The sequence below is a fragment of the Phaethon lepturus genome, unplaced genomic scaffold, assembly GCF_000687285.1.
Source record: "Phaethon lepturus isolate BGI_N335 unplaced genomic scaffold, ASM68728v1 scaffold32062, whole genome shotgun sequence".
Classification (NCBI taxonomy): Eukaryota; Metazoa; Chordata; class Aves; order Phaethontiformes; family Phaethontidae; genus Phaethon; species Phaethon lepturus.
The window spans coordinates 1-11,736 of NW_010523121.1; the positions used below are offsets into that span (position 1 = coordinate 1).

At 39.2% G+C, this 11,736-nt stretch overlaps 1 protein-coding gene across 1 annotated transcript; it reads left to right on the plus strand.

Annotated features, from left to right (window-relative positions):
* Positions 1 to 1,777: 1,777 nt before the first annotated feature.
* XRCC2 (X-ray repair complementing defective repair in Chinese hamster cells 2) lies at positions 1,778 to 11,039 on the plus strand. Its single transcript, XM_010282034.1, has 3 exons — positions 1,778 to 1,789; positions 4,084 to 4,165; positions 10,073 to 11,039. The coding sequence occupies exons 1-3, from the start codon at positions 1,778 to 1,780 to the stop codon at positions 10,786 to 10,788; spliced, it is 810 nt and encodes a 269-aa protein (XP_010280336.1). The 3' UTR covers positions 10,789 to 11,039.
* The last annotated feature ends 697 nt before the right edge of the window (positions 11,040 to 11,736 follow it).

The window sequence follows — 11,736 nt, forward strand, 5'->3', positions numbered from 1 at the left end:
CCTTGCAGCACGGCGGGAGGTTGTTCAGGTGTTTCAGCAATTCCTTCATAAATGTTTTCTCCTCGCTCCCCCTCCCAAACGTTGGAGTGGAGGCGGTGAGGGAGACGAGCTGTGGGGAAGGTTTGGTTTAAATACAACAGTATGGCAGGGGGGGAAATGCAATTGCTTTCCTATTATTAGCAAGTTCGAGTTTTGTTGGTGGTTTTTTTTTTCCTCTCTGCTGCATAGTTTATTTGTTAGTGACTTACGCTTGCAGCCAGCAAGTTTATTACTTGGAGATTTGTGTGTTACCATCTAAGAATATCCTGGATAGTGGACTTAAAAGCACTGAAACGTGTGGTAATATTTATTTCTTATTAAAGCTCCATGTTGTTTCAGTGGGACTTCAGTTTTTAAGCCCTTTTAACACTTAAAATAGTAACAGCTGCCCACTATAAGCAAATATACACAAATTAAGGGCATGAGTTGTGCTCTGTGTCCAGGCGGCTACATGGATTTCTCTGTCCACGTAAGCCGTGCCAGCAGGGAACGCACATGGCAGCAACTGCCTGTGATGGAACAGCTAGCCAAGCCTGAATGAAGGTGGAATTGATCACCAATGGGTTAAGAAAGGTTAACGTATGACAACGTTGTCTATGAAAAAAATGATAAAAGCCTTTGAAACAGAAAATACTTGATTTAAAACAATACTTCCTCAAATAGCTTCATGCATAAGATCAGATTTTAGTGAGGGTTATACTGAGACCGCAGTCTTGTACTCTTTATTATTGAATATAATTAATACAACAAATTAGAACTTCTCACAAAACATCTTTGGTATATCACAATAAAATAAAGGATAAATTGTTTGCATATGTCTTCATGCCCGAAGTTTACAAGAGCTCAATCAGAGTGGTTATAGTGGTTGAAAATTAAATTTTGTCTCATACTCAAGATAGGTTTGTATTTGTAAATAGCCTGTAGGTTAGCTCACAGCCTCTACCAGAGCTGGAGTATTTAATTTGAATTTCTTTAACATTTTAATGAAGTAATATCTCATTCCTGACAAGACCTACATGTATGCTTACATTTATGCATAGCTTTATTGAAACCAATATAGTATAAGCATATAATGTATTAGTCAGTGGGACTGTCTATATGCATTTTTCTTTATTAAAAAGATGAAATTGATAAATTATAAAAGACATAGTTGAAATACTTGAGTTCCATCAGCCTTGTCATTAATGACATTTAACCCAACAGTTGCCTAACTCTTGTTTTATAGGTTGTTTTCTGCATGTAACTGCACATATGTGCAGTTTCTTGCTAGTATAATTAGACTTTTGAAGAACACCCAAGAGCGAATACCTACCACTAGCAGGTTGCTAAAAGGTGGGGGTTTTTTGTGTAAAAGAAGATAAAAAGAGCATTGGGAAAGAAGAAACAAGCCTCTACAGTTAAATTATAGAATCTGAAGTCTCCAGTACATGATTTGAAATTGTTTTAGTGCGGTTTTTTCCAAACTCTTCCCACTCAAAGGCTCTCTTCAGCAGTGCTGTGCTGCAGTGTGACAGCACAAACCCTTAAACACAGACTGTCTTATCTTGCTTTCCTCCCTGCCCCGCTGTCTGTGACAAAGCTTGGGACGCCTGATGGCCACCATCCAGGTTACCCTGTCAATGCTATAGATTGCTGTCGCCCTCCTCCTCGGTTTGCAGCAGAAAATGTGTGAAGGCAGAATGGAAATGGCTCCCCTGGCACAGAGCCAAGGGAAAAACCCGTGTTGTCCCTGTCTTTAATGTCGGCAGAGGTGTGGGATGCCTGTCTAGTGTCTCATCTCAGCTTTGCTTCTGTCACTCCTGCTGCAGTGTGGACAAACCTTTGTTAGACTTGAAGAAAAATTGTTAGCTGTTCTGCCAGGAACCCCGTTGCTCCCAGCGTGACGCTAATGAGGCAAGTGCCTTTGGAGAATCTGCTTCAGAATTCGGAAGTAAATACAAGTTTGATAAAAACACAGGTGCGCTATCATCAGCAAATTATCATAAATTGCCTACATGAGCAGTGCTCGGAGTAAGCACCTGTAGTTATTTAAAATGAATATATAAACTCATCATTTAAATAACTGCAGATTCATAGTTAAACGATAGCGATCAATCTATGGGGTATTTCCAAAGCTGTAGCAGTAAGCTTAAAGAAGTGATAGTCTAAGAAGAGACAGGGGGTCATTGTTTCCAGCAAAAACTAACTGCAGAGGATGTATTAATTAATGTAGAAGGAAATTTGGGAGCAGGAGGCTGCAGAAGTGTGTTGAAACCAGCAATAGTTGTGGCTCTCAGCCCCAGCAGCGCCCATAATCGAGCCCCCGTGATCACAGAGTGCTGGCACAATGCTTCCTTTGCTAAGAAGTGAGGTGCATCAGAAAGCACCAGCTTGTGGTGGTTTTCCTGTTTCAACTTCCACAGCCGGGTGAGGGGGTGAGATATTCCCGGCCCTTCTCCGGGAATCCTCCTCCTCCCCAGTGGCCCTGGGCTGGTGCTGGGGGCCAGGCGCAGGCGGCCTCTGGCACAGGAGCATCTTGCCCATCGCCCTCATGGTAGTTGCAAGCTCCTGATTTATGTGCCCCAAGATATGTTCCTATATTCTTGTGTACGTTAAGTCCATCTGGATTTTTTCTTTGGCCCTGTCACAGGACCCTACTGGTTCCCGAACTACTCAAGAGCTCACCGTGTGAGTGTTTTCTGCACCGCACAAATGTGTGTAACGTAACGGGAGGATCCGCAGATCCAGAGCAAGGTCAATTCAAGTGTTTTTAGGGCCCTTCAGTGGACGTGTCGGAAAACCCGCCTGAATACGTGTGAACAGGCAAACAAAGGCAAACACGTTGACATTTTGTTAATGGAAGGGAATGTTAAAATGTCAATGAAAATGTCACACTTAGATTTCCATCGTGACCACTTGAAGTAAATTCAGGGCCTTTTAATGGAGTTCTATTCTACTATTAAAGGCAAACCCACACACAACTGTTTAAACAACTTTTAAGAATTCAGAGCAAATGTTGATCATCGATGTAGCAGGGAGGAAAGCAAGATAAGACAGCGTGTGTTTAAGGGTTTGTGCTCAGTGCTCGTTTGGTGACTGGCTTTCAGGAGGACGGGATAAAACTGAATGGGATTTGTTTTGTTTAAATCTTTAAAAGACAGCTGGGTGTCTTGGAGAATGAAATATTTGGCAGCAGCGTACGTGCTTTGTCAGTGCTCTGAGCATCCTGATAGTGTCCTTCCCCACGTGTGTTAATACACATAGGGAGTAACAGCTCTAGCACTGGGTGAAATGTTAATTCTTAGTTCAGGAATGTATTCCAGAACTACAAATAACACAAGTTATGTGAGTACTTGTCTACTTGCTATGCAAATGCCTGTCAATTTAAGAAATTGTCCATGAACTTTGTACTAATTTATTTTACAATGGACTTGCTTTACAAATTCAAGCTTGCTTTTGAAAGGTTCTTGAAGAGCCAGTGGTGGCTAATTACTTTTGATCATTCTTAATCCATAGTACATTTGAACAAATAACTATCATATAATAGGATTGTAGTCCAGGAGAGTCCTGTATAACTTTTCAGATTAAACATACATGTTTTTACTTCTAGATGTGCAGAGAGACTGACTGAGGAGACTAATGATGGGTAATGGTTCACCTCTCAACCAGTAGTTCGTTGTGGACGTGATGGTTATTACAAGTGATGTTCTTTCCCTTTGTTCTGTCACGTGGCAGCACTGCTATATACCAGAGGCAATCCTTCTTGCTAGTCTACCTGTGCAGCTTTTTCTTTTCCTTTTTTTTTTAATAGCTTTATTTCCCCTAATGTATATCCACTCCTTATTGCCATTGAATCTGTGTGCTAATTGTAAGGATGGAACCTTCTGTTGCTATAGTCCAGACTATAGATTTCCATATGTATTTATGAAAACATTTTTAAAATCAAACTAATCTTCTTATAGGGCTGTCCTGGAAAACTTCCAGTTCTCAGAATCCTTTAAATTTGATTCCCAAGGTCCATTATTTTGAGTTAACAGCATATCTCTTCTGTCTTTTCTTTAAAAGCTACTTGCACGCCTTGAGGGCAGAAGTTCTCTGAAGGATCTTGAACCTTACCTGTTTGCTGAGGAAGGATCTCCTGTTCATGGTAAAAATGTATCTTTATCCCATTTGTGGAAAAATCTTGATGTCAAAGTATTCTCAAAGCAATATGATAGACATAAGCGTACAAGTAGATCTTTTTGCCCTGGATTCAGAATTCCAATTGTTCATGTAGTTTTAGGCAAACTAGATAGAATTAAATAATGCAAAGTCACCATTCGACCATTATTAAATGGACTTTAAAATATCTACTTTATGGGTATCAAAACACAGCTGTAGGTGAGTAAATACCAAACACGTTCATCTGTTTCTAGTAGTTTTACATAAATTTGTTCTAGATTCTGTCATTTATCCTTTTTTTAAGTCAGTGGGCTAAAAAAGCACCACAAAGCTGTGACTGCAGAAATTTGCAAAGAACTCAAGGTTCAATAAATAGCAGAGTTCACTCATCCAGATGATCACCACGGAGTGGTCTGGATAAGTTAGGAAAAGGGGCACGAGCAAACTGTGTGTTTTAATAAAGCCAAGTCATCAAGCCATTCAGTTTTGGCCTGAAAACTCCTGATGATACTTAGATGATGGAACTTTGGAAACAAATCCATTATGAACATGGGTACTAATCAGCTGAATGAGTTTGCGGATGATGTTAGGATCAAAACGGCTTATGTAGACCTGCAGTGAATAAATGAGAACTTCAATTTGGAGAAATTGGGCTACCTCCTAGTGACACCGGTACAACAAGTTTAAGGTAGATTTTTCTAGCAAGAAGTTTTAAGATCAAGATTGGATGTTTTAGTGAAAGAAATTACTGAGCTAAACAGAAATTAGCACACTTAGTAATTCCTTGATTATTCAGGAAGTCTGACTGGCTTTCCAGATTGTGTGAAATTTCATGGATTTCATAATGGAAGAGACTGTTCTGGTTACTCAAAACTAGAAATATAAAGTAAAAAAGGTATACGAATGGCAAACTGTAAGGCTCATGCTGTGAGGGACTGCAGTTGTTGAATGTATGTATGAATGAACAGATTTCATTTGAAAAGTATGTGGCTGCAGTGGTTATCACCGTAGTTGTCTGCAGTTTGAATACCCACAAATTATGAAAGGTTCAGACGAAATAGCAGAAAAAGCAATAAGAACCAGGATAACTGGATAAGAGATGAGGCTTAATCTACAAATGCAGTCACCATGAGACTATTTGTGTATTATTTTGCAGCACCTGAGAATACATTGGGGGTTTAGCAATATATGATTCCTGCCCCTGCAAGTTTCAAATATGATATAACAAAGATAAAGGGCAGAGAAATACTGGTAAGCCAGTGCAAATGGAGCAGGGAAGATTAGTTAAATACTCTCAATTCTGAACTGCTTTGTTACCCACCAGAAAAATTAAGAACCAGTAGTGAAATGGGTATGTGCTTCATAAGGCTCCTGAAGTTTTAACAGTTTTTTTTAAAAGATGAGATATTTTAGTTTTGAAAACATGCAGTAATAGAAGATGCTGATCATTCAGTTTGTTTGTTTGTTTGTTTTTAAATGAACTTTACACACAAGAAACAAATGTTTGAGACTAAGCTGGCCATGTGCTGGTAGAACAGACTATAAGAAGCCTTCCTGGGCGTCAGTAATTGCCCTTGCTGTCACAGTCCACAGTGTTATATAATTCCATTCATCAAGTTATCAGCTTTGATCTTAAAGCTATGTTAGGTTGTTCATGTCTGTCCAAAGACAGTTCCAGAACCTCAGTTCTGAGATGGCTGGAAACCTTCTAAATTTGTCACTGGTTTCTCTGTGCCAACAAAGTCATTGAGCTTCAGAAGCACTTCTGTTTTTCTTCTGCTTTTAACAAATGGCATCAATTATTATCTGTGTTGGTCAGGCTTTTTGGCTGACATTAGTGAAGTTGCATAACATATCAGCACAGATCTTTAGCTTTATATACATAAAGGGACTTCACCTTTTATTACATTTTTGCCTTGTCTTTTAATACCACAGTAGTCACGTGAGTCCATGTGTTGTTTTGATGTGTGTTCTCATTATTCAGCCTTAAATCCCTATTGAAGACCTACCTCTCCATTTGTCATGAACTTGACTTTTAGTAGGTCACTGTGGAATACCGTAATACATTGCCCATGAAGTCTGTACTGAACAGCTCTTCATCTAAAATGGTATGATTAAAGCAATGCAAAGACCTAAATTATTTTTTTCCCTGATGGTATTTGAAACAAACAAACATATATATGAAGTTTCTTTAAACCATCCAAAGGTTACACCGTAGTTAAGTGTTCGTAACATGTATGTCAGAATATACTGAATAGGAACAAACAATATAGGTACTGCTGTTATATTCTAGTCACTGCTTTTAATTATGATGGACTTGTATATTTAAGAAGACATAAGCATATTAATTACATACCATTTAAGCTCTTCTGGACTGGAGCAAAAGTGACGCGAGCTTTAAATAATCTTCTACTGCTGCCAGTCATATTTCTCCTGTGCCACTGGTATGGAGGTCTGGGTGTCAGTATAAAGCTCTGATGTTCAGCAATAGTATGACACCGAGCAATAACTTGGAATAAATATTAGGCCTTTTTACTTCACTTATAAATGGTACAAATATTGGTGACAGCTTCTGCACAGTTTTGTAAATTACTAGTCCAGTAACTTCAAGCTATCTGATGTGAAACCTGCAGAGCTATTGCTGAGTATTCTAATAGAGTATTCTAATAGCTGGTGTATAACTGCAGCGTCAGAAATAGTTTAACCAACATTTGCTAGTGTAATGATTACAGACAAAACTGAAGGCTCTTCTCATTCAAAAGGTAACACTGAATTGATGACCAGGGCTGAGCACTATGTTTCAGTTAAAAATATATTAGTGTTACATAAATACTTAAGTTTATGCAACACCATTTAGGTTTATCCTGTATGCCATTGCATAGCAGTGGACTATTGTACTCCTTAGTCTGACCGTAGTGGGCCAGTTCAAGCTGTTGTGAGCCAAGCAGTGTGTTGGGTTACTCCTTAAAACGTACTTCTTGAATTTGTCAGTGCTGAATTTCATATGAAATGGTTCTGCTCATCCATCTTGGCCTGTTAGATCTTCATAGTCTTAAGTCTTTATTAACCCAATTAGTTTGTCTTCTACACATTCTGCCAAGCTAATGGAACATTCATCTACTGCTATTTTTAACATTGGGCAACACCAATTGTAACAGGAAAGTTTCCCATTTAACTCTCTTCCGTGTTAAAGTCTGTTCCTGCTCTGCCTCTCAGACTGTTTCCATCACATAACAGTATCTCTTTACTAATCCTCCTTTCAAAGTACTTTGACATTAATGGGTGATGCTAGTACTGATCACTAAATTTCTTCCATGACCTATTTTGAGGGTGTCAAAGGCTTCTTGAAAACGTTGCTGGTCAAGCTTCTTCCTCTGCTGTGTCATGGTTTGTCCACTCTGATCCTGAAGGATGAATTTCCCCTCTTATCTTACTCAAACAGCCTGGTTGCTATTTAATGAAACCATACATCTATAGATGTTGCTATAAATGGCTTCTGTTTTGCACCCGTTCTTCTTGTGGGCAGCCTCTTTGATAATCATGAAGGCACAGAAATCCCCAGCTCTCTTGAGGTTTTCTTACAGTCCAAGCTGTTACTCTTTTCAGAGTAACGTAAGTGTTTTGGTCAAACAACAACCTGGATGTGTATCTTGTTCAGCAATATTGAACAAGTTTTGAAGGGTGCTCAGCTCTCTTGCTGTTGAAATGTATAAACCACCACCACCACAAGAAGTCCTAAGAATGATTTTTTCATTCAACTTAATTTTTACTTAAATAAATTCGGCAGTTCTGCCAATAAAAGCTCATCCAACATCATTCTGTGCATTACTGCTCCCTGATGTAAAGTTTTATAGGAGGTAACACACAGACATCCTGACAGAACTTTTTCAAATGGATAAACTCAAGCATTTATTTCAATTTTTTTGAGTCATTACCAAACACTACATCAGATTTGCCCACTGCTGCTTCTAAGTGGCCGTACAGAGTTGCTGTTTTTTTCTTAAACTAGTCATATGTTGCTGTAAAGGTAGGTGAAGCAATCTGTATTGCATATTGGTCCACTTCAGCTATTGGTCTGGATTCAGAAATGCCAGTCAGGGTGGCAGACGCCTTGTGCCGAAGCCAATGGCAGACAGAAGATACACTTTATTCCTTAACGAGAGGCGCCTTAACGCAATTGTTCTAAAATACTTCAGTAGACTTGAAGTATGAGGGAATGACCTACCCAGTGTGTTTAGGAGCAGTTCTTCCAAGCTGGTATCTTATCCTAACAGAGTACAGTTACGTCACTGGCACTGTGTATGTGACAGCAGAGCAGCTGCTGGCTGCAAGTGGCAGAGTTGGACGTTGTGACATATGAACAGGAAGAGAAAATGAAGGTTCGTGTCATAGGAAGTGTAGTTTTTCATCTCAAAATTGGGGAGAGCCATTCAGAACAAATAAGCAAGGGTTTGGGTGGCAATCAAGCTTTTAAATAAATTTCAAAGTATCAGAAATTCATAAAAACAGAATTGCAGTTGTGGAGCAGCAGGGAATTTCATTGTGGAGAGGCGGGCAGTTCGAGTGTTGCTGAAATGGATAGGATTGTCACATCAGGTGTAAATTGCTCTCAACGCTTGCATTGGTTAAAGTAAGAGCTTAGTTTCTTCCCCACCACCCTCCGCTGCTCATCCCATGCTGCATCTTGACATTACACGCACTTATGAACAAAGATGTCCTCTGGAAGTTGAATAATGACTTGAAAAAACCCTGTTAACTCAGGCAGGCACAAACATGTTCAAGTAAAGTTGCAATTAATTCTCTACTCTTGCATCCCCCCTATGAAAATCTGTTATACCATTTGCACTTGCCAAAGCCAGAGAAATCTCTCACCTTCCTGCAAATACAGTTGTGTGATTCTCCTTACTGCATGTCTTTACTCTTCTGCCTAAAATCCAAAGTGTCATAAATAAATGATCCCATTTCCTAAATTAGAAATGTATGAAGAGCAACTAATAAATTGACTTTTCTGAGAGTCTTGCCCTGATGTAAGACATAGAAAAACTTTGGGAAAGACTTGAGAGTATCTTGCATTCACATCCACCAAAAGAACTGCTTTCCTAGTAAAGTGTAATGCTTTTTTTTAATTACCATTTTAAATTTGTGTGATAAGTATTGACCCACATGGATCAGGCAGTTTGGCTGAGTTCATTAATGAACAGAGATCCTTTGCTTCAGACAGTAGAGTCAGTGCCTGGAGCTGAAGGAATCTGCGAGTCCCCCTTGTCGAAAGAAGCAGTTTCATATTATGATCACCACAGAAGAATATAAGTGCTAAATAAATATGCTGGCATTCTCTTTACCGGTCACAGATGCCTGTTGGTATCTTGTGACACATGCAGATATTGAACAAGTATATAGCAGACATGAAGTGCTGAAAGACCGTCTGTGCTATAGAAGTAGATGTGCCAACATAATTTGGACCTCTAATATGTTAACTTTTTTTGTTTTGCTTGTCCTCTACTTTTTTATTTCTTAATTTTGTGCACGTAGTGTAAATAGGTGGTTTCTTAGCCACTTTTGTGTAGCAGCTTCTTTTTCAGCCTTCACCTGTAATGATAGATGAAATCCAGTTGCCAACCTTTTATTGATAGCAGTATCGTAGATGTTATTGGCAGGGGTCTTTTTCAACCTTTCTTCCAGGTTGATTTTCTTCACTTCAGAGGCCTTTCTTGAAAATTGAAATTTCATTTGGTAGATGCTAACTGGCATTTAAACAATTTATGGATCTCAAACTTTCAAAAAAGGATTTTTCATTTAGTGGAATAGTGAGGATTAGTTCAGTAAACACTGAAAACTGACTCTGAGTTATAAATGCTCTTATCTGACCACTTGCTGCTTTGTTTTTGAACAGGAGATGTCATTGAATTCCATGGTCCGGAAGGAACAGGGAAAACAGAAATGCTTTATCACCTAATAGCCCGCTGCATCATTCCAAAATCAGAAGGAGGACTAGAAGTAGAAGTCATGTTCATTGACACAGACTACCATTTTGATATGCTTCGTCTAGTTACCATTCTTGAGAACAGACTGGCGCAAAGGACGGAAGAAATGATAAAGCAATGCCTGGGAAGGCTTTTTCTTGTGAACTGCAATAGCAGCACTCAGTTACTCCTTACTCTCTACTCTTTAGAAAACACGTTTTGCAGTCACCCCTCTCTCTGCCTGTTGATTTTAGATAGCATATCGGCTTTTTATTGGATAGACAGAAGCAATGGAGGGGAGAGTCTTAACTTGCAGGAGATGAATCTGAAGAAATGTGCTAACTTTCTTGAACAGCTTGTGAGGGAGCATCACTTAGCCCTCTTTGCAACAACACAGACACTAATGCAGAAATCTACAAACTCTGCAGAAAGCTTTTTTCCTTTAAAGCTTCAGCATGAGACTGATACAGACTATAGACCTTATCTTTGTAAATCATGGCAACAAATGGTAACCCACAGGATGTTTTTCTCCAAGGATTGTAATTCTGGCAACAGCAAAGGTTTTACAGTCATTTCTTGCCACCTCAAAAGAAACCATGTAGTAAAACGTTCATTTAGTGTTGCAGAATGTGGAGTTCAGTTTTAACTTCAGTTTGTTTTTTAAACGTGTAGCAATTCATGGTGCTGCAGGCCCTTAGGTCTAAGTAGGTTTTAGTACCTTTTAAACTAGTGGGTTGTTGCTGGATGATTAAGGTTTTTTGTCACCATTTTCATAACATTTAGTGAAGGGCAGGAAATGGTAAAATATTTGTATTACTGTAGATGTTCAGTCCAAACTAGCAAGGAATGTTGAAATTACTTGTTTGTGCTTAATGCGTAAAAAGATTAAAGCAAGAAAATTATAACCAAAGTCATTTAAACTCCTAGTATCCTTCAGTAATCTAACCTATGTGATACGTGGCCAAATGCACTGACTTAATTTCTGGGTTTTGCTGCTTTCCACTCCTCCTCTTCCAAGCTACAGAAATAGGAGCCTAGTTGTCCGTGGAGGAGACGGCAAAAACGTGAGTGTTCGCTCTTTATAAATACTGGTCTTGGTTTATTCCCAGTAGCCTAGGGCATATGAAATGCATTCACAACTTTGCCTGAAGAGAAGGATTCATTTTCACAGACTGTTAAATAGTGGTAATCCTGACTGTGCTTCGCCAGGCTCGCAGCCTCTCTGTTTACATTAGCATGTGCTTGGAGAAGCAAGGATTGCAGGTGTTTTGACCTTTACAAATATCTGGGTTTGAAGAATCTCCAGTTATTGTAGAAATGGAGGCTTGATTTCCACAACTGAAAGAAAACTAAAGACCCAGCTCTGGGTCCCTGTGAGTTTGTCCTGTGTGCAGCAAGCAGTTTAGTCTTTGAAAATAAAGTGTGGGTTATGGGTTGTTTTGGGTGTGGGGGGTTGTTTTTTTGTAAGGTTGTGTGTTTGGTGTTTTTTTTTTTTTTCAGATGTATGTAGACATAATTTTCTTTTCTAACCTCCCTCATTATTCCCTCCCACTTCTTTCCCTTCCCCCACTCTCTCTAAGAAATCCAGGAATGC

Bases quoted from the DNA above. Each gene is read 5' to 3' on its own strand.
- XRCC2 (XM_010282034.1), top strand. The intron at 4,166-10,072 runs GTAAAAATGTAT...GTTTTTGAACAG, and splicing joins GGAAGGATCTCCTGTTCATG to GAGATGTCATTGAATTCCAT.